Source organism: Brienomyrus brachyistius, chromosome 16, assembly GCF_023856365.1.
Source record: "Brienomyrus brachyistius isolate T26 chromosome 16, BBRACH_0.4, whole genome shotgun sequence".
Classification (NCBI taxonomy): Eukaryota; Metazoa; Chordata; class Actinopteri; order Osteoglossiformes; family Mormyridae; genus Brienomyrus; species Brienomyrus brachyistius.
This window is the reverse complement of record NC_064548.1, coordinates 2,593,194-2,619,648: the sequence shown is the minus strand read 5'-3', so window position 1 is coordinate 2,619,648 and position 26,455 is coordinate 2,593,194. Positions and strand designations below refer to the sequence as shown.

Genomic DNA, 26,455 nt, shown 5'->3' with positions numbered 1-26,455 from the left:
ATTTTTTTTTTTTGCTGCACTTAAAGTTCTTGACACAAACTTAAAGTGTCTGCCCAAACCCCTTGGCATTTGATGTGAGAGTATGGCACCCACTCCATAAGGTGAGGTATCGCAGGCTAAGAGGAGAGGTTTTTTACTGTCATAGTGAACCAACACCTTACAGGATTGTATGAGAACTTTGGATTCATCAAATGCTTCTTGCTGTTTTTGACCCCAGCACCATTTTTTACCCTTTTTTAGCAACACATGACAGCAGAGTAGAGAGGTTTGGGAGAGACTTGTGATAAAAATTTAACAAACCTAGGTACTGTAGGCCTTTAACTCACTGACATTTTGTGGTGCAGGAGCAGCTGCGATGCCTTCCACTTTTTCTTCCAGCGGATGTAGCCCCATGGCATTTATTTTGTGTCCCAAAAACACCACCTCCTTTGCTAGCAGCTCACATTCGCTTCTCTTCAGCCTTAGTCCACTCTCATCCAGCCTTCTGAGGACCTCCCCTAGGTATCTTAGATGATCCTGTTCACTGGATCCTGAAACTAATATGTCATCCAGGTAGACTGCAACATGAGGAATACCTGTTAGGATGTTCTCCATTGTCCTCTGAGAAATGGCAGGACTTGATGCAACTCCAAATGGCAGCTGGGTGTATGTATACAGACCTTTCTGTGTATGAATGGTGACATATTTCCTGGACCCTTCATCCAGTACCACCTGCTGGTAGGCATTACTCATGTCTAATTTTGTGAAAAACTGCCCCCCAGATAACTGTGCAAACAGGTCTTCAACCTTAGGGATAGGATACTGCTCCACTTTATATACCTGGTTTATTGTGATATTATAATCCCCACAAATTCGGATGGATCCATCTGGTTTTTGGACAGGAACAATGGGTGCAGCCCACTCTGCAAATTGCACCGATTCTATAATCTGGTCTTCCCAGTAACATTACTAAATAAAGCTTATATGGTCAACCCACTATAGTATAGGAGAACCTAAGGGGGATACAGTAAAACTGAGAAAAATGTAACTGAATAAAACATTAATAGGCATAAGAATTTTCTTTGATGCCTGTTACAAAACAGTGAAAGATTCTGCAAAATTATGAAAACTCCACCCTCACAACCTTGCGTGTCTTTTCTCACTTTCGCACCATTGTTGTCACATTTGCACCATTTGTTAGTATCTATACACTTTATCTTCCTTTGCAGCTGTATAAATCTTTCTAATTAGTTATCAAAGTAAAAGGCTTTTCCTGTGTGAAGAGCACAGGCTTCATGCAGATGATTTTTTGAGCTTCTTCGGGAAGTCATTTAGCTCCTCGATCAAATCATTACGTTGGATTTTACTCAGCCCCCCCTTGATGGCCATGATGGAGCCTTCCATTCCCCAACTCTCTGCCATCAAGTTCCATAGGTCTGTGCGGTCAGCTCCTTGCAGCTTGCTTTTAGGGATGCCCTTACAACCTGCAGGGGGTGGCATGCGTGTCTTCAGATTCTTCAGCTCTTCATCTGTCAGATCATCGAATACATCTAATAGGAAATCTTTCCATGGACTCAGTGAAATGGGTTTTTTTTCTGGAGAAAAAAAGAAGTAGAGAAATCGGGAAAGGTAAGGAAACAACCCTTAGAAGAAGGATACTATTAATTTTTACTTATTTATATACAGTTTATTATATAATGCTTTACGTGCATCATAAAGTTCCACTATTGGGAGAGGTAACTCTAATGCCGTTATTTGTTCATTATATAATTTTGGTAGGTCGATGTTGTTCAAGAATTTCAGAATCGGTTGAATTAATATTAGGTGAGTATAATTTTTTTATAGAAGTCCCTAAATATCCTGTTTATCTCTCCTGGGCTATGAGTTGCCTTCCCATTGGGATACGTGTGTGTATATATATATATATATATATATATATATATATATATATATATATATATATATCCATCCATTTTCCAAACCGCTTATCTTGGAGGAGGTCTGGAGCCTATCCCGGAAGCAATGGGCACGAGGTAGGGAACATCCCAGGATGGGGGGCCAGCCCATCGCAGGGCACACTCACACACCATTCACTCACGCATGCACACCTATGGGCAATTTAGTAAGTCCAATTAGCCTCAGCATGTTTTTTGGACTGTGGAGGGAAACCGGAGTACCCGGAGGAAACCCCACAACGATATCGGAAGAACATGCAAACTCCACACACAGGCGGAGACTTGAACCCAGGTCCCATAGGTGTGAGGCAATAGTGCTAACCACTGCACCACCATGCTGCCCCCTATACAGTATAATATTATGCAAAAAATATAGCTTATTGTAGTTTCGCTGGCTAGTTTTGGGCAGTTTATCACAAGCTTCAACGAGTCTGTATTTGTCACTGAAAGAAAATTACTTTCATTTTCCCATCATTTTTTCTGTGCATGCAGCATTAGCCTCAGGCAGCTTGCCAGAAGCAGACAGGTTACCGCAAGGCAAAGTAGGCTTATCAAAGTAAAGTAAAAAAAAAAAGAATTAGTGTAGTTAAATTTTTCTCTGTATGTTGTCATGTACAAAAACACTCAAAAAAAGAGAAAGCAGACTATTTTTGGACTGTGGGGGGAAACCGGAGTTATATGTGGTCAGAAGCCATAAGCAAATGATTACTTTACTTAAAGCTGTTTTACTATATCTAACTGCAAGATTTGATACTGTGGACTAAAATCAGCTCCTTTATAGAGCTCCTCAGCTGTAGAATAGTCTTCCAGCAGATGTGTGACATTCAGGCTCACTCTCAATATTCAAGTCTAGAGTAAAAATACAGTCTAGCTAATAGGGACTCTAGTTAAAGAACTAGCTAACTGTTCACTCTCAGTTAGACCCATAGTGTGAGGTGTATAGCTGGATGGGCCATTGGCCTTGAATAAACTGAGCTGTCAGTGCTGTCACTCTAGCTTCACACTCCCTTGTGGAATTGGAGTGCTGACATTTCAGGGACTCCCTATGCCTGCATTCCCACTTGCCTCTCCCTCATACTTTTTCTGTCATTGCCATATCTGCCGGAGCTAACATATTGCACTCGCCTAACTGTTTGCACTGCCTCTAGTCTCTCCTACCTTGGATAATTGCACATTTGATTTCCCCTACTCCTCCTGGGGTGTGCTGCCTGGACACCTCAATTTATCAAGATATTCGGCCTACCCTGCTGCCTGCGACGTCTCCACTACCTGCAGTGTCTTTACAGCCTGCTCTCCCTTCTGCCTATGACGTCTCACCTGTGTGCCCTGCTGCTGTACCACTGTTTGTCCTGCCATCAGAAGCAGCAGCAGTACCTCCCTGCCATCACCTACTTGCCCCCACTTTGAGACTCAAATGTAACACTTGGGACAGTGACTTGGATGACTTTGCCATCTTGCTCATTTGACTTCTTTTGCCATCCCTTTTAGGATGAGCTCCCCCATTGAGTCTGATTCTTCTCAAGGTTTCTTCCTTCTAGGGAGTTTTTCCTTGCCACTGTCACCTCTGGCTTGGGCAGGGATAATGTAAAGTGCTTTGAGACTATGTAATGTTGTGAAAATGCGCAACACAAATATAACAGAATTGAACTGAATTGAATAGGTGTCAGGGAAGATATTACTGGTCTTCATCCCAAATACCTGCCAGCTGGTTTGCATCCGGGGCTACTTCTGCTGGTAAACGTACTCTGCGACCCCATACTTTCTCTCCATTCTTCATAACAGCCAATTTCAAAGCTGTGATGCCATCATTGAAGAAAACCTCAAATGTTGGGTGGAAGTTTGGGCCATAATTACAGAAAAAATCTTGGGACTGAAAGAGAAAAAATATTTAAAATGTAACAAAATTTAGAAAAGGAATCTCCTATGATTTACAAAAGCTGTAAAGGCTTGAACAGCACATAACCAGTGCTGGAAGCCAAAGCTCTTGACCAGGGCTGAGTGGAGACACATGATATGCTTCAAAGCGTTTTGATTGTAAAAAGGAAGAAAATATTGTCTTTGCTATTAACTATTATGGCCATGAGGATTAAGTATTTGTTGAACTGTCCAATGGTGTTGCTTTATTACATTGCTAGTTTTTATTTAGACAGTAATAGCAATTCACATATGATGCTCATTACCTCAGGCTGGATTTCATGATGTCCTTCGAGGTCAGAGGTAACTTTGTATTTCTGGTTTCGAATAAAGGTGCAATCTGAGCTGGTTTTTATGTACCTGCACTCAGTGTGCTGCTTGGTCACCTGAGGGGAGACACAGAAATATACAAAAGTCAGGTACACACTAGAGCCTGAGTGAGTTTGTCTCTGGTACAGATGCAGATTTTTAGGAAAGAGAAATTCCAATATGCAATAATATTGACTGGTATAATTTTAAATGGCAAAAAAATTAATTAAACAGGGCTTTAGTAAAACTTCTCTAATGACTGATATGATTATGTCAATTTTTCAAACTCAAGCAGAAACTCAAATGTGTTGTACCTACTAGGTACAATGACAATAAAGTCAATAAAATAAATAAACACTTGGAACCAATTTCTGGTTTAATTACAGTACCAGTCAAACTTTTTGACAAGCCAAGCTGCCTACAAAGGACATTGACAGTGTTGCGTCACATGAGCCAGCCACATAACCTAATCACAGTCGAAATTGTTTTGAGTCTGACCAGAAAGTGAAGGAAAAGCAACCAATAAGTGCTCAGTATAAACTGAATGTGGGGCCGCCTTCAGAACACCTGGAACAGAATCCCAGGAGGCCACCTCCTGAAACTGGCACAGAAGAAATAGTGGGGCCAGCCAATCCTTGGAACAATTAGGGTTAAGGGTCTTGCTCAAGGTTGAAGTACTCTGCTTGTACAAAAGGCCCTCAGACTGTTAAGGATGTGGTGACTGAAATTCTTGTTATTTAGTTGATCTTCATCAATTCATTTATAATGCTACATGGAAGCAGCCATTAGTTTATTTTTTCCATAGTAGTACATAGGGCAAGCATGGCGCAAATTTAGTTGCGGTCTACATTTTTTCCATTCAGTAATATTAAAGTTAACTGCGGGGCTAATTGCGAGTGCCAGTTCATTCGGTTGTGTGCATAAATGACCAAAAGACCACACACACACCCACTTACACACCCAAGCACCCACATGTGCATCTGTGAAATGTGAGACCTGGAGAAGAGATGCTGACCCTTAAGTGATGTTCTGGCCGACACTCTGGGATTTACATAACTGGAATCAGACCCAGCGACTCGTGAGATTGATCCCAAACTGCAGTCTCCACTTCACTGCTGACTGTGAAATTTGCATTGGCAACTTTCAAAAGTCCACAGAGCTGTTCCCCAACAAATTATTATTTTTTTATTTTATAATCTTGGTCTGTGTATAGCTCCATATGTGTTACTTTATAGCTGTGATGTCTTTGTAGAGAACAGTACAAATAAATTTTTCTGTGGGTCAGTGTATGATACTGTACACTCACCGGCCACTTTATTAGGCACACCTGTCCAACTGCTCTTTGACGCAAATTACTGATCAGCCAATCACATGGTGGTAACTCAATGCATTTAGGCATGTTGACATGGTCAAGACGAACCGCTGCAGTTCAAACCGAGCTTCAGAATGGGGAAGAAAGGTGATTTAAGTGACTTTGAACGTGGCATGGTTGTTGGTGTCAGACGGGCTGGTCTGAGTATTGCAGAAACTGCTGATCTTCTGGGATTGTCACGCACAACCATCTCTAGGGTTTACAGAGAATGGTCCGAAAAAGGGAAAACATTCAGTGAGGGACAGTTCTGTGGCCGAAAATGCCTTGTTTTTCAAAAAAGGGGATAGAAGTAATTTGTCTAACTATAGGCCAATCAGTCTAACTTGTATAACTGGTAAAGTTATGGAGGCTATAATCAAAGAGAAATGGTAGATTACCTGGACTCCAATAACATTTTGCGGGATAGCCAGCATGGATTTAGGAGAGGTAGATCCTGTTTAACAAATCTGTTGGAGTTTTTTGAGGAAGCTACTCAGGAAGTTGATGGTAAGAAGGCCTATGATGTCATCTACTTAGATTTCCAAAATGCTTTTGATGTTGTCCCCCACAAGAGGCTCCTACTTAAACTCAAAGCGACAGGTATTTTAGGTACCGTAGCGACCTGGATTGATAACTGGTTAACAGATAGGAAACAGCGAGTAGTTATAAGAGGCACAATGTCACAGTGGGCCTGCGTTCATAGTGGGGTACCACAGGGTTCGATTTTAGGACCACTATTGTTCCTAATTTACATAAATGATATGGATACCAATATATACAGTAAACTGGTGAAATTTGCAGATGACACCAAGGTGGGTGATGTAGCAGATACTGAATTAGCGGCTCAGCAGCTACAGCGGGATCTTGATTTAATTAGTGACTGGGCCGATACCTGGCAGATGAAATTTAACGTCGATAAATGTAAGGTACTCCATCTAGGGAGCAGAAATATAAAGTACAGGTATTTCATGGGTGTCACTGAAATAAAGGTAGCCGATCATGAGAAAGACCTTGGTGTGTATGTTGATGCTTCCATGTCCCATTCTCGCCAGTGTGGGGAAGCAATAAAAAAGGCCAATAGGATGTTGGGGTATATCTCCAGGTGTGTGGAGTTTAAGTCAAGGGAGGTAATGCTAAGATTATACAATTCCTTGGTGAGACCTCACCTAGAATATTGTGTGCAGGTTTGGTCACCATATCTTAAAAAGGACATTGTGGCCTTAGAAAAGGTGCAGCGTAGGGCCACAAAAATGATTCCTGGTCTTAGAGGACTGTCATACGAGGAGAGGTTACTTGAGCTAAATCTGTTCAGTCTCAAGCAAAGGAGACTGAGGGGGGACATGATCCAGGTATATAAGATTCTAACAGGTTTGGATGCTGTTCAACCAAATAGTTACTTCAGCATTAGTTTAAATACACAAACTCGTGGCCATAGGTGGAAATTAGCGGGAGAACATTTCAAGCTGGATTTAAGGAAGCACTTCTTTACACAGCGTGTAGTCAGAGTATGGAATAGTCTTCCTGATAATGTAGTGCAAGCTGAATCCTTGGGTTCCTTTAAATCAGAGCTAGATAAGATTTTAACAACTCTGAGCTATTGTGTTTAGTTCTCCCCAAGCGAGCTTGATGGGCCGAATGGCCTCCTCTCGTTTTTATAGTTCTTATGTTCTTATGTTGTTGATGCCAGAGGTCAGAGGAGAATGGCCAGAGTGGTTTGAACTGATAAAAAGGTAACAGTAACTCAAATAACCACTCATTACAACCAAGGTATGCAGAAGAGCATCTCTGAACACACAACACGTCAAACCTTGAGGCAGATGGGCTACAGCAGCAGAAGACCACATCGGGTTCCACTCCTGTCAGCAAAGAACAGGAAACGGAGGCTACAATTCGCACAGGCTCACCGAAATTGGACAATAGAAGATTGGAAAAATGTTGCCTGGTCTGATGAGTCTTGATTTCTGCTGCGACATTTGGATAGTAGGGTCAGAATTTGGCGTCAACAACATGAAAGCATGGATCCATCCTCCATCCTCAATGGTTCAGGCCGGTGGTGGTGGTGTAATGGTGTGGGGGACATTTTCTTGGCACACTTTGGGCCCCTTAGTACTAATTGATCATCGTTGCAACGAGTTCACTGTACTCAAATGGCCTCCACAGTCACCAGATCTCAATCCAATAGAGCAACTTTGGGATGTGGTGGAACGGGAGATTCGCATCATGGATGTGCAGCCGACAAATCTGCAGCAACTGTGTGATACTATCATGTCAATATGGACCAATATCTCTGAGGAATGTTTCCCGTACCTTGTTAAATCAATGCCACGAAGGATTAAGGCAGTTCTGAAGGCAAAAGGGGGTCCAACCCGGTACTAGCCAGGTGTACCTAATAAAGAGGCCGGTGAGTGTATGTTTGTAGTGCTCTCATTGGGCAGCTTATGATGAGGTATTGTGAGTTTTCTCCATGTCAAGCATTACGATTAGTTCATCATCTATCTGTGCCTAATTTCCTGACTTTGATCTTGGATTGCAATTTCTGTACCTGCTTATCTTATCTTATTCAGGGTTAGGGGGAGGACCAGAACCTTTCCCAGGCACTCTGACAAACAATTTGGTAACTCCAATTTACTTTAGCATGTTTTTAGACTGTAGGGGAAAACCAGAGAACCTGAAGGAAACCCCACAATGACATGGAGAGAACACATAAACTCCACACATGTAGCCAGGGTGGAGACTACAACCTTGGTCCCAGAGATATGAAGCAATGCAGCTAACCACTGCGCTGTCCACTGATTTGAGTTGAGTTCATTCAACTCAATTCAATTCACCAGCCATTCATACATAATTCAACCAAAAACAAGTAAAAAAAACATGAATTCCCACAAAGCTGAATTACCAAAAGTAAATTTCAAATGCATTCTGTTCTACTTAACAAAGTATATTCCTAGTCAAGTACTAACAACTCTTTAGTCAAAATCGTTTCTCAAATGATGCTACTCAATATTTTCTCCAGTGAGAGAACTATTTTTCGACATCAAAAATGCTTACAAAGTCATTATTCCTGCTATATAGATGGGTTTTTCAATAATTAATCTGTGAAACCTATATTTTTCCCAATTTTATTAGCTAGTCAATATATTGGAGTCCTTGCCTAAACATCTTTACCCCCTTGATGGAGTGACTATTTATCTCTATTGTATAAGAAGAGACTTATTACTACCTTTCCTATTTGCAACCTGTCAGCGGAACCCTAGCAGATTCTCATACAGCTCGTTTAGCCAAGGGTCCATTTTGTTGCTTTAGCAGATTCAAAGTTTTCACAATCATTTAAAAGGGCCTAGATGAGATTTATGTCATACGTAAATTTTATACACTGTGTAAACATGTGAAATTTATATCAGGCCTCTAGAATTGTGCGTATTGTAAGTGTCTGGACAATTCAGCTATGAACCTTCCGTAAAATTTTCAATCAAGCTTGAATGCTACAATTAGTTTTTTGTCAAAGAATATACTTGAATATATGTAATGTGTTGCTATTTTCTGACAAATTTACAGCTTGATGTCTGGTCTATTATGAGAAAAGTACGAGCTCAACATAGGGTATGATAATTTCAGTTCTGCACACTATAATGACAGTAAAATCAGACAGGTGATGGACAAGAACTGACAGAGTAGACATATAAAGCTAATTAAAAATAGGGCCAATTACCTGATCAAGTGGCACATTGGAGGGTAACAGGAATACATATATTTGCTCCTGAGGTGTGCTTCTAGGTGGCTGGAAAAGTAACACCTGTCCACGAACTTGAGACGTAATTAAGGATAATACACTTTTAATAATGCCAAAAGCAGAGAGATTCCCAATTTGCATTGTGACATGAGTGTCTGTTACTGCAAAAGGCTTCAGTACTTCCATATTTCCACTATAGAAATGGGCCACAGACAGGTGCACTCGTTCTTCCACTGGAAGAAAGAGATGGGAACCAGTCATAAGGAATGTCACTACTTGTTATTAATAGTGATTATTTTTATAATTATAATACAATTTATTGATAGTATTGATTTCATGCACTTCATAGGCAAATCAGGTTGACTGTACAGCTAAATCTACTATAAATTTAACTCTGATATTTCTTCACTATGCTGCACATTTACTCACATCACTGACTACCAAGTGTTCTAGAAGTTCATGTGACTGTCAGATCTTCTGTAACATAAAGAACTGTCCATTTAACACTCCAGTTACATAACTCACTGTTACAAACTCACCATCAGCCTCACAGTGTGGAAGCTGCAGTGAACAAAGCCCTTTGTCGGGATTCTCGATGTTGAATAAGGGCCCTGCAGGCTGATATCCAGCAGTTTTCAAAGCAGCCTCATCCCAGTAAGTGGGGCTGTACTCCACCTTGCCTGCTGCCTTCATCTGAAACACCAGCCCTGTTGCGCTGCACTGAAAGTGGCCTCCTGATTCACAGCTGAAGCTGCACAACAGAAAGAAACATGGTTTGGAACAAGGGAGGAACTGAACGGGGAAAAATTTGTATGCACTAGGATGAGATGTAAAGGGTCTCAGATTAAGGTTTATAAAGTGTTGGGCATTTCTGAAGCAACAAATCTAATATCCAGAACAAGATGTTGTTTCTACTAACCAGTTGAGCATAAAGAGTCACAGAATACTCAACTAGTTGGTAAAAACAATATTTTGGTCTGGATTTGTAGCTTCTGGACCTAAAATACCCATAACTGAAAGTAAGATTATGCCATTCAGCATATTATAAATATAAGCAGAGGTACAGTATAAAACAGACAAGATGAAGCACAGATTACCTGTAGGAAAGTTCACCATTATGATCATTTAAATCTGGTTTGAACTCCACTGTATTTTGATTCTAAGAAGATCAAAAAGAAGCAATTAGAATAAAGTCTCAAAAACCCATGTCCATGAACACTTACATAAATGTATTTCATACCAAATCATTTTGTTACATGTGTTACAGCCCAGCCTTGTAGGAGCATGGTTGGCTGTTGTTTGCTGACTTGTTCTCTTTCATGTAGCGTTTTCTTTGTGCTTGATCGATTACACCTTTGGAGGAGGCTTTATTAACCTTGGAGACTGCAGCACATTGGGTGGCTGTCTTCTCCCCTCTGCTCTTTTTCCTGGCTCTATATAATTGTTTTATTATTAGCTTATGGGCAAAGTGTTTTGGTGATACAGACAGACCATACATTCATTTTTCATTTTCGCCCTCCACCCCTTCCGGGGTATGGGCCGCCAAAGGTAGATCTCCAGAGGTTTCTGTCCTGGGCCATTCTTTCTAGTTGACTCCAGGTGTAGCCCATCCTTGTCATTTCTGCCTCGAGGTCTCGTCTCCAGGTGTTTCTTGGACGGCCTCTCTTCCGCTTGCCTTGGGGGTTCCATCTGAGAGCCTGTCTAGTGATGTTGGTTTGTGGTTTGCGGAGGGTATGCCCTATTCATCCCCATCTTCTCTTCCAGATTTCTGATTCTACTGAAGGTTGGTAGGTCTTTTCCCATAGGTTGGTGTTACTGATGGTGTCTGGCCAGCGGATGTGGAGAATCTTTCTGAGACAGGTGTTGATGAACGTCTGGATTCTTCGGATGTTGGTTTTGGTTGTCCTCCAGGTTTCGGCCCCGTACAACAATACTGACTTCACGTTGGAATTGAACAGACGGATCATACACATCTTGTATATTCTTTTAACTCTTAGGTTATTAATAAAGGCAGATTTGTAATTACTTGCTGTGTTGGTCCACTTTTTTTGTGGCCTTGAGCCGGGTCATGACACATGACAACTTGGGGAGATTAAACAAGAAACTGATATGGAACAACCAATGGTTTTTGGACAAATATAATTTTTAAAAGACCACAAGAGTAATAACACCACTTCAATATTTTAGACTTCAAAGATAGCATCAAATGCTTTGAATTAAATATGTAAAGGCTTCTTTAATCTTCCTAATTTATTTTTGATTTAAAAAATACATTTAACTGAATAAAATTTGACTGATTACTCATCATTATCTTTAAGTTCCAATTAATAAAATGTATGAATATAGCATCTGATACAAAAGACTGATTAGTACCTTTGACTGGTCCCATAAATCGTGGTCTGGGTCTCTCAGGAAGGTTTTCATATCTGTAATTTTGTTGTTGCAAGGCCTGGAAACAAATCCATTTCTATTATACTTTGCTTGATCATACGGCATTATAAATCAGAACTCTATAGCAGAGGTAGGCAAACTTCTCCTCAAATGGCCAGTGTGTATGCAGGTTTTTGGGATAACTCTTAGGTCACCTATTCAAACCCAAGTGTGAGAATTCTTCAGGCAATCTGTCCCCTAATTAGTAATCTGATTATGGTGTTGCTGCAAAAACTTACACACAAAATGTCCCTTTCTGGATACAATTGCCTACCCCTGCTCTACACCATTATAAACCATGACTCTCTGCATTGTTATACAGTATTAAGTAGGAGTGAGCTAAACATCCAATTGAAAGGAGAATCCGGTATGAATAATGAGTTTTATCCGAAACTGACTGTCAACTGATCAATACTGATGCATATCCATTTCTGTCTTCAGCAATTCTTTCCATTTTCTCATTGGAATTCAGGGAAACAATGATTGTCATTGACCTACACATACTGTCCCTCCCAAAATACCTGTCGCTTTGAGTTTAAGTAGGAGCCTCTTGTGGGGGACAACATCAAAAGCCTTTTGGAAATCTAAGTAGATGACATCATAGGCCTTCTTATCATCAACTTCCTGAGTAGCTTCCTCAAAAAACTCCAACAGATTTGTTAAACAGGATCTACCTCTCCTAAATCCATGCTGGCTATCCCGCAAAATATTATTGGAGTCCAGGTAATCTACAATTTTCTCTGATTATAGCCTCAATAACTTTACCAGTTATACAAGTTAGACTGATTGGCCTATAGTTAGACAAATTACTTCTATCCCCTTTTTTGAAAATGGGTGCTATGAAGGCGTGCTTCCAATCAGAAGGTACCACACCTTCAGATAAGGATTTTTGAAACAGTAAAGTTAGGGTCGGCAAATAATATCCCTCATCTCTTTTAACACTATAGGTAAGATGCCATCAGGGCCCTGTGATTTATTTATTTTGAGCTTAGCTAGGCTTTGCAAAACATCTGCTTCAGTTATATATATATTAGCTATAGACGATGCTGGATAGGTAATAACTGGTAAATTACTAAGGTCCTCAACAGTGAATACCCGTGCAAAACTATCATTGAACTCATTTACTATATCAATGTCGTTTACTATTATAAGACCCTTACTATCCTGCAGATTAGTAATTTCAGGTTTTAGAGCTCTTTTAGAGTTAAAATACTGGAATAAACTTTTAACGTCATCCTTAGCTTCCAATGCAACCATCCTTTCGACATTTCTTTTAGCTCGTCTAATATCATTTTTTAACTCAGCCTGCAGACTTAGATATTCCTGCTTAATTCTGTCATCATCAGTTATTTTCCATTGCTGGAACAAATCCCTTTTCCTCCTTACTTTATACTTTATTTCCCTAATAAACCACCTAGGTTGCAATTTCCTAGATTTATTCTTGCTGGAAACAGGTATGAAGTCCTCTTGCACTTGCAATAATGTGTTTTTAAAAAAATTCCCAGGCCTCTTCAACAGTTTTGTTATTTAACTCCATCCAGTTCACAGTTTCTAGTTTTAGTCTCATACATTTAAAGTCAGCCTTCCTAACATTATATATTTTTGATTTGGACTTAGCTCTTCGAACACTAAACTTAACCTCAAATTTGACCATGTTATGATCGCTACTGTCAAGTGGTTCTAAAACGTCTAATTTACCAATCCTGTCCTGGTTATTAGAGAGAACAAGATCAAGAATGGCATCTCCCCTGGTAGGGGTGTTAACAAACTGAGTAAAAAAACAATCCTGTACTAATTCCACCATCTCCAGTTCATTTTCTGAAGAGCCAGTGACAATGTCCCACTGCATTCCTGGTAGATTAAAATCACCCATAACTACCACATCATTTTTATTGTTCATAGTCCTAATATCACTGTATAACAATCTGCTTTCCTCAGCAGCTATATTAGGAGTTCTGTAACAAACACCAACAATTAGGCTATTTGAGTTTTTAGCATCTAATTTTACCCATATTGCTTCCGTAGTTTTATTTATATCAGTAAGTTCCCTTGCCTGCAAGTTTTCCTTTACATATACTGCAACACCACCTCCCTTTTTTCCTATACGATCCTTACGGAACAACGTGTAACCATCCATATTATATTCTTGTCCATCCTTTTCACTCAACCACGTTTCAGTTATTCCTATAATATCATAAGAGTCCGATGAGATGAAAGCCTCTAAATCATGAATTTTATTCCTAATACTCCTGGCGTTTAAATACAGACAACAAAGGGTAGGCCTATTACGCTGCCCACTTACAATATGATTATTTGGGGCTTTCCGTTTCCCCCCACTGACATAGTTAACTAACCTCCCTGCCCCCCCAGTCCCTAGTTTAAACATTCCTCAACTACTCTACACATACGCCTCCCTAATACACTGGTTCCCCTCTGGTTTAGGTGCAACCCATCCGGCTTGAACAGGTCTCACCTGTTCCAGAAGGTCCTCCAATGCCCCATAAACCGAAACCCCTCTTTCCTACACCATCCTTTTAGCTACGCATTTAATTTCCTTATCTCAGCTAACTTACCCTGACTTGCACGTGGCACGGGGAGTATTTCGGAGAATACCACCGTGGACGTTCTGCTTCTAAGCTTATTGGCGACTTCTATAAATTTATCCTGCAGAACAGCCCTTCTACCCTTGCCTATGTTGTTGGTGCCAACATGCACCACGACAACTGGATCCACCCCAGCTGGGGCCAAAAGCTTATCCACACGATCTGGAAGGTCTCCTACCTGGGCACCAGGCAGGCAAGACACCGTACGGGACCCTCTATCACGCGTGCACACATAACTGTCTACTCCCCTAATAATGGAATCCCCCACTACCACAACCTCCCTCTTCCTGGTGGGAGGGGGCTCCTCAGTGCCCAAGGGCCCACCTGCCTCCCCAGTCCCTTCCGGCTCTAAAGCTGGAAGAACCTGAAACCTGTTCGACACAGTCACCTCAGGTGATGCCGCCTCTGTACGCCCTTTCCTGCGTCTACGACCTATGGTCACCCAGCTTTCTCGACCTCTCTGCACTTCATTCTCCCTCCTCCCCGCTAGTGGCGTACACACCTTCTCCCTAAAAGGCGTATTAACTTGCTCCTCTAACTCACTGTTGCATTGGATGAGAGCCAGTTGGTCCTCAAGGCCACAAACCTTGACCATGAGCGAGTCCACTAGCTTACATCGCTCGCAGATGAAGTCCGACTGGACACTAACGTCCAGAAGGGCAAACATGTTGCAAACGCAACACTGAGCCGGCCCCATAATTAACTAACTCACTATGACCCCGTACTCCCAGCTCAGTAAATTTATATAGCGTATTTAACTTTAAAGATTAATTAGCGTAACGTTAAATGCAATAAAGTGCCGAGTACACTAAAATAAGTTACTTGGGTTGAAACGGAACTTATTATTTATTTTTATTTAAAATTTTAAATCCGATAAATCCGATAAATTTACTACTACTTACCAAAAGAACTTCTGCCTAAACCAAGTATGAACTAAAAACAAAACGAAATCGAAGTTGCTCTTGGGAGGTCGAAAAACCACAAAAACCCCCTCACAGCAGGCTACTGCCGGAGCGGGGAAAAAAGTGGAAAATGTCCTCCCGGCCCCGACTGGCGACCGAGCAAAGCTCAGGAGCAACTGTCCTTTTCTGGCGCTGAGTAACGTTACCGACGTTAGATATTATTAGCTATTTCGCCCCGCCGGTGTTTGTTACGGAGTTAAACGCGAACAGAAAACGCAGCTCACTGCCCGTAACAATCGCAATGTTAATAAACAGACAGGACAGACAAGCACTCACACCGACCAAAATAAGAACAATAAATAGAAATAACACAGCCACCCACTAAACAATTAAAGCACACAAACACTCAGAATATACGTTCCACACACCCCAAAAACAATCACAAACAATCCCAAAACAATCGCTGCAGCTCAACACCACTCTCTCGCAGTAATCCCAGCAATCTCTCGCAGCAATCCCACAATCACAACACAAGTGTGTCCAGCATGCAAGGTGCAGTCCAACATGACTATGTTATACATCAATTACGGGCCTGAGTGTTGCGGGCTTTTTCATCATAGAAACAATGTAAATGACAAAATAAAGTGACCACTATCGCTTTGATTGATCATTAGACCTGTCACGATAAATTTCGCTGGACGATAAATTGTCCCAGGAATTATTGCAATAAACAATAATATTGCCGTTGAGAGACCATTTTCAACTGATGTAATGATAATATTAATGCAAGTACATCCTTTCAACGATCAATCAACTTTAATTTCTAAAGAACATTTAACACTGGGACTGGAAGACATTTTTAATATCCAAAATAAATAAACAAAACAACCCAAAACATTTTACTTTACTGCTTATAGTATACACGTCTGCCTGGGCGAAATATAATATAGTGTACACGACTGCCTGGGCGAAAATTATAATTATAATATGATCATCATAACTGATTTTTTATTCTTCATGTTCATGTTTATTCTTCATTTTTATTCTTCAGTCTAACGCCAGCCACAAAGTTGAACAAATAAGACTCCCCTTCATATCCGTGGATGTAAGACAAGGCAAACATCTTAAAGCCCTTGTCTAATTTACTCGTTGGTACTTAGGAGAAGGATTTATAAAAGCGATGTACGTCGTTGACCATAAGTTTGGGCAAGTCCTGTAAACGGCATGTATAAACCAATGCCATTTTTCACAGACCGGAAATGAGCGAACCACATTTCCATGAACGCGGAAGCTGACGTGCAAAGAGCCCACTGACACGAGAGTTCACACCTCATTACTAGTAATGTGTCATTCGTGAACGAGATGGCTCTTTGAGCTCCTCTTCAAGAGCCGTATTGTTAATATTTACAGAACTGTCCGGGTTTTTGAGCTGCCTAAACATTAAGGATGACAGTGGCCAGAATACATTGTCTTCTGAAAAAGCCCGCCCATTTTTAACAAGCTCAAATCAGGTCACGCTAATCAGCATCAGGTTAAATGAAGTGAGGGGCGGGTTTTTTAAAAAGATCCGTTTAGGAGCCGAAAGAGCCGGCTCTTCTTGGTAAGCTGAGCCAAATGAGCCGGTTTGCTAAAAAGAGCCGATATTCCCATTTGCTAGAGAGAGAGACACAAGGAAAACAAACAAGCATACAAATGAAAATTATCGAGGCCAGGAAAATTATCGACCTCATTTTAATTATTGCGCAATTAATTGATTTATTGTTTATCATGACAGGCCTATTGATCATTCTGAAATAATCTTAATTTTGTTGAAAAATCAGTTTAATTTACATATCAGTTTCGTTCATGGTTTTGTTTGAAACAATAAAATAAGTTTTACCTAAATGTTTTCTGGTGGAAGGGTGTACAAAAATGACCATGGTCTCATTAAAAGTCTGACATACTGATTTTTATAAGATTGAGATAATCCTTGTGGGGACCAAAAAAATGTCCCACATGGTAAAAAGGTTCTTATCACATTGTGGGGAAATCTGGTCCCCATGATGTAACAATTATAAAAACATACATGCACACACACAGGTTTGTAATTATATCTATGTGGTGATTCTCCATTCATTTCTATGGGGAAAACTCTAACCCCAGCATGACGACCTTAACTCTTAACCAATCCTAATGTTAACCATAAGTAACAAAACAAAATGCGATACTTTTGGCATTATTCGTTTTTTGATTGCATTCACAGATCTTTGTGGGAACCCGAAAAATGGTTCCCACAACATAAAAAAAAACAAGTTTTTTATCACATTGTCGGGTACATTTGGTCCCCACAATGTAATATAAACATAATCACAGGGAGAGAGAGAGAGAGAGAGAGAGAGAGTGCAAACAAATATAACTGCTCCCTTCAAAAAGCAGAAACTTACCCCAGCTGAGAAATATAGGGCAGACACTGGAGAAAACTCCTTATCTCAGTCTCTTCATCTAACCAGCCAACAAGCTTTACTGGTTTCTTCACTCTCTGGAATTCCAGGACTTCAGGGAGGATGGATGCCTTCCTCTCAGAGAGGTCTATAACCCAGACTGCAGGAGCTGATTGATAAACTGGCTGTAGTGCCAGCAGAACCTGCTTATATGATGGATTCTTAGAATCCTTCAAAAAAGAGTACAGATCCAGCATGAAGTCAGTCTGTTTTTTTGAATCATCATTACTGTTTGTGTCACCAGCAAAAGGGAAAGAGGAATAACTGCAGACTGATGAGAGGAGCTGCAGTTTCTTCTCTCCTGTCTTTATGTCACACTCTGCTGCTTGATTGAAGAGATTGACCATGAATTCGATGGTTTCCTCTGAATTAAAATGCCTTTCATACAATCTGTAAGACATGGTTAAGAAAACAATGGTTAAGGAAAAGTACATCCTTCTGTGTTTTATTTACATAAAAAAAATAATGTCATTCAGTCATAAAGCTTCAAATCCTATTACATTCATATACACTTCTGAACTGCATGTCAATATGAAAGGCATTTTAAGAACATTAAAGGGATCATAGTAATTGTGAGAGATGAAAGATGAAATTATGATCCATCCATCATCTTCCGCTAATTCGAGGTCGGGTCATGGGGGCAGCAGTCTCAGCAGGGAAACCCAGACTTCCCTCTCCCCAGCCACTTCATCCAGCTCCTCCAGGGGAATCCCGAAGCGCTCCCAGGCCGGCAGAGAAACATAGTCCCTCCAGCATGTCCTGGGTCTTCCCCGGGGCCTCCTTCCAGTGGGACATGCCTGGAACACTTCACCAGGGAAGCGTTCAGAAGGAATATTAAGTAGATGCCCAAGCCACCTCATTTGACTCCTCTCAATTTAGAGGAGCAGCGGCTCTACTCTGAGTCTCTCCCGAATGACCGAGCTCCTCACCCTATCTCTAAGGGAGAGCCCAGCCACCCGCTTGGGTCTGCCAGGTCTGACCGGCTTCCTCCCCCACCAGCGGAGCCAACCCACCACCAGGTGATGATCAGTTGACAGCTCCACCCCTCTCCTTACCCCAGTGTCCAATACATGCGGCCGCAAGTCTGATGACACAACCACAAAGTCAATCATTGAACTGAAACCTAGGGTGTCCTGGTGCCAAGTGCATATATGGACACCCTTATGCTTGAACATGGTGTTCATTATGGACAATCTGTGATGAGTACAGAAATCCAATAACAAAATACCACTCGGGTTCAGATCGAGGGGGCCGTTCCTCCCAATCACGCCCCTCCAGGTCTCATTGTCATTGCCCACGTGAGCATTGAAGTCCCTCAGTAGAACAAGAGAGTCCCCGGGAGGAGCGCTCTCCAACACTCCTTTCAAGGACTCCAAAAAGGGTGACCCGTGTCTGGGCAAAGGAAAACGTGAATCAATGTTTTTATTTATCTTAAGGGGTCTTTTGAGCTGCACTTCGTCTGGTTCCTCACCCAGGACCCATTTGCCTTGGGTGACCCTACCAGGGGCATAAAGCCCCAGGCAACTTAGCTTCTGGGATCATTTAAACACGCAAATCCCTCCACCACGATAAGGTGTCGGCTCCAGGAGATCTCCTTCTTAAATTTCAGCCTAGAACTTATAAGTACTGAGCTTACCTCTTTACTCTTCTCACAGGCTGAACTTTATTCCTTATAGCATTTAAAGGATCTATGACTTTTGCAGGTTTATTTGATATGATAATGGACACTTTTTTTAGCTTTTATTTCAACAGTACATATGAAGAGCATGTTTCTTGGTTCAATGTGGAGACAATGGGCTGTATTAAGTGCATGGTCTGAAGCACATGGTGCAAGTTCTTTTAGGGCATGGCCAACCCACTTTTGCTAGTTTAGTGCCAGGCGCATGGTGATAAAGGGATGCACTTCATTTTCTCATTAGTCATAGGTGTGTCTGTGGTGTAACATGCTATAAACCAATCAGTGTCATTCCCTTTAAGAGTCAAGTACACTTATACCTTGGCGGATTGCTATTATAATGGTAGATTTGGCAAGCGGTAGAAAAAAACACTTCCTTTTTCCATTTCCAGATGGAAATGGATCTGCTCGGGCAAGAAGTCAGCAGACCATCTACGGCCACAGCAGGAATCAACCAAAGTAGAGTTCTACATTCACGTGGGACCTATGGCAGTATAGTACAGCACGGGACAAATTTCCATTTGAATGCGGTCCCCACAATGTAATATAAACCTAATCCACGCACACACACACACACACACACACACAATATGGATAAAAGGACTGAGACACCTGGACATTATACATATTGGGATTTTTATGACATCTGTGATGCCCGGCCCGTCCTCTCCTCATGTGTGCCACGCCCCCCTGCTTACCCACGTGTTCTTTCCCGATTGTACCCAGCTGTGTCTAGTTGCTTTGATTAGTCCTGTGTATTTAAGTCCTGGTCTCCCCGGTTTCCCTTGTCCGTCATTGATGTCAGTCAGTGTCCGATGTATCCTGGTCCCTGTCTCCCAATTAAACCCTGTTTATCCCTTACTTTGCCTGCTTGCCTGTTCCTGCTCGCTCGCCTGTCTGCACGCTCACCCAGCGATCGCGAGCGCCCATGACAACATCTCATTCTAAATCCATAGACATCAATATGGAATTGGTCCCCCTTTGCAGTTATAACAGCTGCTGCTCTTCTGGGAAGGTTTTCCACAAGATTTTGGAGTGTGTCTGTGGGAATTTTTGCCCATTCATCCAAGAGAGCATTTGTGAGGTCAGCCACTGATGTTGGATTGGCTCACTATCTCTGTTCTAGTTCATCTCAAAAGTGTTTGATGGAGTTGAGGTCAGAGTTCTGTGCAAGAAAGTCAAGTTTTTCTATACCAAACCCACTCAGCCATGTCTTAAAGATAATTAAAGACCTTGCTTTATTAAAAGAACCACCAGCATCGGCTTATCACACCTTTAGTTTTTGTTAATGGACCATTGCATTAGCATCAAGAAAGCAATGGGACGGTCAGTAATCCTCAAGTCAGCACACTTGCTGTCATTTCAAAAATAACACAAAACTCATAATACAGTCTTGTTTATCTCATGCTTTAGTGCTCATTGATTTAGTATTGGTTTTGATTGACTAATCTTGTGAAATTAATACTAATCCCACAACAGTAATAAAATAAAAGCCTCACTCTCCCATAAACAGCAAAAGAACTGATCACTTTAATCGCTATTACACTTGGGTAAGGGCAGTCATATTATTTAGAAAAGATATAAAAATTGACACAGATAAAGTGTCATCATATTCATTTTATATTTGTTAGAGTAACAAAGCAAACGTAATGACAAACTGTTTCAACAGTGCATTTACAATTCATTTCAAATGAAATGCATGGTTACCAACTTTGGTCAGATTGCTGGAGTGAGATTTTTAATTCTGTACACTCACATATATGTAACTGTTTTATTATCTAATAGTAGGTAGGGTTTACAAACTAATGGAACACTTTTGATATTTAATTTTAGGTTTATAATGGAATAATACACTGCCCAGCCAAACAATAAATTGCCGTTTGAATTTTTCTTTAGCTTTGTCTATGGCGCACATTTGCCATGGCTTTGTTTCCGCAAGCTTATGCACCATCTCACCCTTTATTTTCATCCAGATTTGCATTAATTTCTCACTGAGATCCTGTATTGACAAGTGAGTTGAACCTCTATAAAGCCTCCTTCAGCACATCCCAAAGACCTTCAATGAGGTTAAGGTCACAATTCTGAACCCAATTCTGAATTCTGAACTGAATTTGACAATTCAAACCCAATGAATCTTGGTGTTCTTGTCCTGGAATATGCCCATGCCAACAGGGAAGAAAAAAATCCACTAGGTGATGATGAATCCATTTATGATGGATGGAGGTGTAACCTGACCATTCAGTAAAATCGGGGTACTCAGTTAACTTTACTTTATTGCTGTATAACGTTGCTGGGATGTAATAATGATCCAGTCATTGGCTCTTAAGTATTTGCTGATATAAATTGAAATGGCGACTTTTTTTTAGTCGGGCAGTGTATATATTTGCTGTAAGGTTTGTTGCATGAGCGTGACAGTCTGAAAGGTCTAGTGTCACGCCAGTTGCATGAGTCGGCAACCATGAAAACAACCATGAAAATGTATATTTTTTTAATTATTTCACCTGAGTTGATTTGCATAAAAATAACAGAACTTCATACAGTTGTTAAAAAGCGGAAACTTTGACAAACTGGAATGTCAGGGTCTGCACCTGTCTGTCCCAGCCATTCGTGTCGCTGGCCATCCTGTCTTTCCCCTTGTCAAAGTCTTAGAGTGTTTCCCCTCCTCCCTGGACTTCTGCATGGCTCAATGAGCTGCGTGTTTGGCCGCTAACCCCTCTGTCATGTGCTGAAGTCCACTCTCCTCTTTTTTTGTCTTCAGTAGATTTGTTCCCTAGTGTTTCCTTTTGTATTAGTTTGTGGTTTGCGTTTTTTTTGGGTTTTGCTAGGTGCCTGTGTTTGTGCTTATATATTACTTGTCTTTGGTATATCCTGTTTATTAGTTTCCTTGTTAGTTTCTGAGTTCCTTCATTTAATTATTCATTTCAGCTGTTGCCTGTTTTGCTAGACCCTATTAATTGTCCTCACCTGTCCTGTGTTATTCTTGTTAGCCCTCTGTATTTAAGTTGCTCTATTCTTTGTGGAGTCATAAGAACATAAGAACTATACAAATGAGAGGAGGCCATTCCGCCCATCAAGCTCGCTTGGGGAGAACTAAACTAATAGCTCAGAGTCGTTAAAATCTTATCTAGCTCTGATTTAAAGGAACCCAAGGATTCAGCTTGCACTACATTATCAGGAAGGCTATTCCATACTCTGACTACACGCTGTGTAAAGAAGTGCTTCCTTAAATCCAGCTTGAAATGTTCTCCCGCTAATTTCCACCTATGGCCACGAGTTCGTGTATTTAAACTAATGCTGAAGTAACTATTTGGTTGAACAGCATCCAAACCTGTTAGAATCTTATATACCTGGATCATGTCCCCCCTCAGTCTCCTTTGCTTGAGACTGAACAGATTTAGCTCAAGTAACCGTTCCTCGTATGACATTCCTCTAAGACCAGGAATCATTTTTGTGGCCCTACGCTGCACCTTTTCTAAGGCCACAATGTCATTGCCGGTGTTCTATTTTTGGTTGCCGGTGTGCGATTTTTAGTTTTCGTAGATTATTTTGTTCTATTAGTTACTTTGTACCCCTTTATAGTCTTGACCCCTTGTGGCCAGTTTGTTTTTGTATTATTCCCAGTGTTTTCTGTTACTGTGTAGCCACCAGTGGATCGTCCACCTTCTTTCCTGCCTGCACCATGCCACGCCTCTATGAAAGAAACTCTCGAGCTCCTGACACATGAAGTCACCAATAAACTATGTCTATGTATCCAACATTCTTTATATAATACATAATATCTTTGAAAACTTTCCAGCTTTATATTTTCACAGCAGAGCAGCCACTCTGATAGGAACATTATGGCTTTTTGGTTGAGGGTGCTAGATTTGCTACTGTTTACATTGATGGCGCATCAGTACAAACAAAAGTTTTGCATACACTGAAGTATGTCTTGCTTGGCGGTTTGACATTCAATGGTTTGGGAAACAGTGGTTCTACTGTTACGCACTTGGGCCCAGTCATACTGGAACCAGAAAGAGCCTTCCGTAAACTGTTCCCACAAAGTTGGAACCATAAAATTGTCCAAAATAAGACATTTTGGACAATTCTTTGCTGCCAACTTTGGGAGAACAGAGCAATGTGAGGATTAGCATTTGCATCCATTCCATATTTCATGTTATTACATAAAATGCTATTTCGCATTTTTTAACCAATATGGGACGTGATTTGTTTGGTATTTTTTAACCGCACAATTTTAATTGTTGTGGACCTGGGTAGGTGGGGGTGACCACCTTTATTTTTTTTAATCAAAAGTGGCAACCCTAGTCAGGACTAATATTTTGATTGACGTGGGTGTATGTCTCTAGTTAGCCAAACACTATGACATAAGGAAGGAAAAACCATAAGATTCTAGTGGTGCAACGGATCACAAAACTAATGGTTCGGATCATATCACGGATTTTGAGTCACGGATCGGATCAATTTTCGGATCAGCAAAAAGGGGAGGAGTCAAATGTAATTTGCTTCTCATTTATTACAAGAACAGTATGGCAAGGAACTTTTGGTTTTATCAAAAATAACTAAAATAAATTACAAAAATAAAACCAAGAAATAACTGAAAAAGCTGAATAAATACAATTTTTAAATAAAATTCTCAATACTTGAATACTTCAATGCAACAATTGAAAAACAACCTGAGAACTGAAAACAGGCCAAACCTTATAATGACAAATTTTTTTTCAAAAAGATGAGGATGTCTACATTCTCTGGGGAGAGAGTAGACCTCTTAGCTGTCACTATGTCACCTGCTGTGGAGAATACCCTCTCACTAGGAACTGAAGTGCCAGGCACAGCAAGGTAGTGTCTTGCCATTTTTGCAATGTGAGGGTATTTACACTCATTGTGTTTCCACCACGCCAGCGGATTACCACCATCCACTGGCAAACTGCTTGCTGCCCTGTATGATGCTACCTCCTCTTTGATTGTGTTGTAAAAAGTTTTCTCTGTGTCTGACTCTTTCACAAATGTATCCCCAAAAAGCTCTTCTATGGCAGACTTCTTTTGTGGAGGAGATGCATTTGGCCCTGTGTCTTCTTCAGAGGGTGTTGGCTCTGTGGCTTGACCCTGCAGAAAAAATTACTGAGTTATTTAACTATATTTCTTGTTATATATTTCATAGGCAATCAATAACATATGCTGGTAATTTTCAAAATTAAGATCAAATATTCACATAAATAATAGTTAAAATATTTTATAACTTAATTATATTAATATTAAATAATATGAATAACTGTATTATGTTTTACCTTTTCAGTAGCCACAATCTCAGTTGTGAGATCAGTGTATGTCTTCTCGCGTAGGGCTGGTTCTATGTGAGTCAGGGACTTGAACCTTGGATCAAGTGCAGTAGATCTGTGAAGATAATCTTGTATTTCAGGGGGGTTGGTGTATCTGGAAATCAGGTCCCCTCTTATGGCAGCCTTAACATCTCTGGTAATGCTGGTGTCTTCCTCATTTGCACACATGGATTATATAATTCTGGTTTTCAGAGGTAGGATCATGGACACAGATGGTGCATTTTCAGTACTCAATAGGGTTGTGACTGTTTTGAGAGGTTTGAGGAGCTGAAGGACCTCCTCTGTTACTTTCACATCATCATCAGACAAGGTGACTGTCATGCCCGGCTCGTCCGCTCCTCGTGTGTGCCACGCCCCCTGATTACCCACGTGTGTTTCCCGGATTGTACCCAGCTGTGTCCGTTTGCTTTTCATCAGTCTTGTGTATTTAAGTCCTGGTCTCCCCAGTTTGGTTTGTCTGTCATTGATGTTAGTTGGCGTTACATGTCTCCTGCTCCCAGTTTGTATATTAAACCCTCGTTAATCCCCGACTTCCGCCTGCCTGCATCCTTCTTGCCCGTTCGCCTCGAACGATCGCCGCTCTGCCCGCGATCGCCGAGCGTTCCCGTGACAGAATGACAGACCCCAAAAAGAAGCGGAAAGGGAGGAAGAGGCTCCCACAAGAGCCGATCTCTCTCGGCGCCTGCTCGCTCTCCAGGCTTTGGCTTCCGGCAGAGGACGAGAGGGAGGTACCTGCCCTACCTCCAGCCCGGGGGCCGACCACACGCGTCCCCGATCCTGCGTGGAAGTACTGGCTCTCTAGTGAGGACGAGGACGAGGAGCCCTTCCACTACCCGGAGCAAGAAGCCTTTCTTCCACCGTCCGTTTTCACGGACATCGCGCCGCCTCCCGCAACCACCAGGCGCCAGCGAGGGAGACGGAGGAGAACGGCGATCGCCAGTACGGAGGACCTCCCTCCGTCGCTGCCGGCGGACCCCGCTCCCGTGCGGCCGCCGCTGCCGGCGGACCCCGCTCCCGTGCGGCCGCCGCTGCCGGCGGACCCCGCTCCCGTGCGGCCGCCGCCGCCTGCGCAGCCGCCTTCGCAGCCGCCGCCACCCGCGGTCCTAGCTGGCCGATACTTCACCCTCCAGGGGCTTTATTGGAGGGTGATGGGAGAACCGGCCCCACAGGCCCCCCTGGAGGGGGAAAGACTCGCCGCACAGCTGGGGCAGGACTTCGACTCCTTTACTCCAGACTCCCCTTTTTCAGATCTGGAGAAAATGGCTGAGGACCTCCGGAGGCTAATCCAACTCCGGAGAACGCCTGCAGCTCCCGGGCAGGCGCCCCCACTGCAGCAACCTGCAGCTCCCGGGCAGGCGCCCCCACTGCAGCCCGCTCCTGTTCCTGACCGCGCTCCAGTTCCTGAAAGCGCTTCAGTTCCTGCAGAGGCGCCCCCTCTGCAGCCGCCTGCTGCAACTCCCGGGCCGGCGCCCCCACTGCAGCCACCTCCAGTTCCTGACCGCGCTCCAGTTCCTGACCGCGCTTCAGTTCCTGCAGAGGCGCCCCCTCTGCAGCCGCCTGCTGCAGCTCCCGGGCAGGCGCCCCCTCTGCAGCCGCCTGCTGCAGCTCCCGGGCCGGCGCCCCCACTGCAGCCACCTCCAGTTCCTGACCGCGCTCCAGTTCCTGACCGCGCTTCAGTTCCTGCAGAGGCGCCCCCTCTGCAGCCGCCTGCTGCAGCTCCCGGGCAGGCGCCCCCTCTGCAGCCGCCTGCTGCAGCTCCCGGGCTGGCGCCCCCACTGCAGCCACCTCCTG

General features: G+C 42.3%; 1 protein-coding gene across 2 annotated transcripts in view; it reads right to left on the bottom strand.

Annotated features, from left to right (window-relative positions):
• Positions 1–805: 805 nt before the first annotated feature.
• The window catches only part of LOC125709938 (uncharacterized), an 83,118-nt gene continuing 57,468 nt past the window's right edge, over positions 806–26,455 (bottom strand). For both annotated transcript variants that reach the window (XM_048979012.1, XM_048979011.1), the window contains 8 exons: positions 17,597–18,043; positions 11,612–11,687; positions 10,336–10,397; positions 9,778–9,989; positions 9,218–9,471; positions 4,115–4,234; positions 3,633–3,804; positions 806–1,574 (listed from right to left, as the gene is read on the bottom strand). In XM_048979012.1, the coding sequence (XP_048834969.1) occupies positions 1,273–1,574; positions 3,633–3,804; positions 4,115–4,234; positions 9,218–9,471; positions 9,778–9,989; positions 10,336–10,397; positions 11,612–11,687; positions 17,597–18,043 (1,645 nt within the window). In that variant the 3' untranslated portion in view covers positions 806–1,272. The remainder of the gene's footprint in view (positions 1,575–3,632; positions 3,805–4,114; positions 4,235–9,217; positions 9,472–9,777; positions 9,990–10,335; positions 10,398–11,611; positions 11,688–17,596; positions 18,044–26,455) is intronic.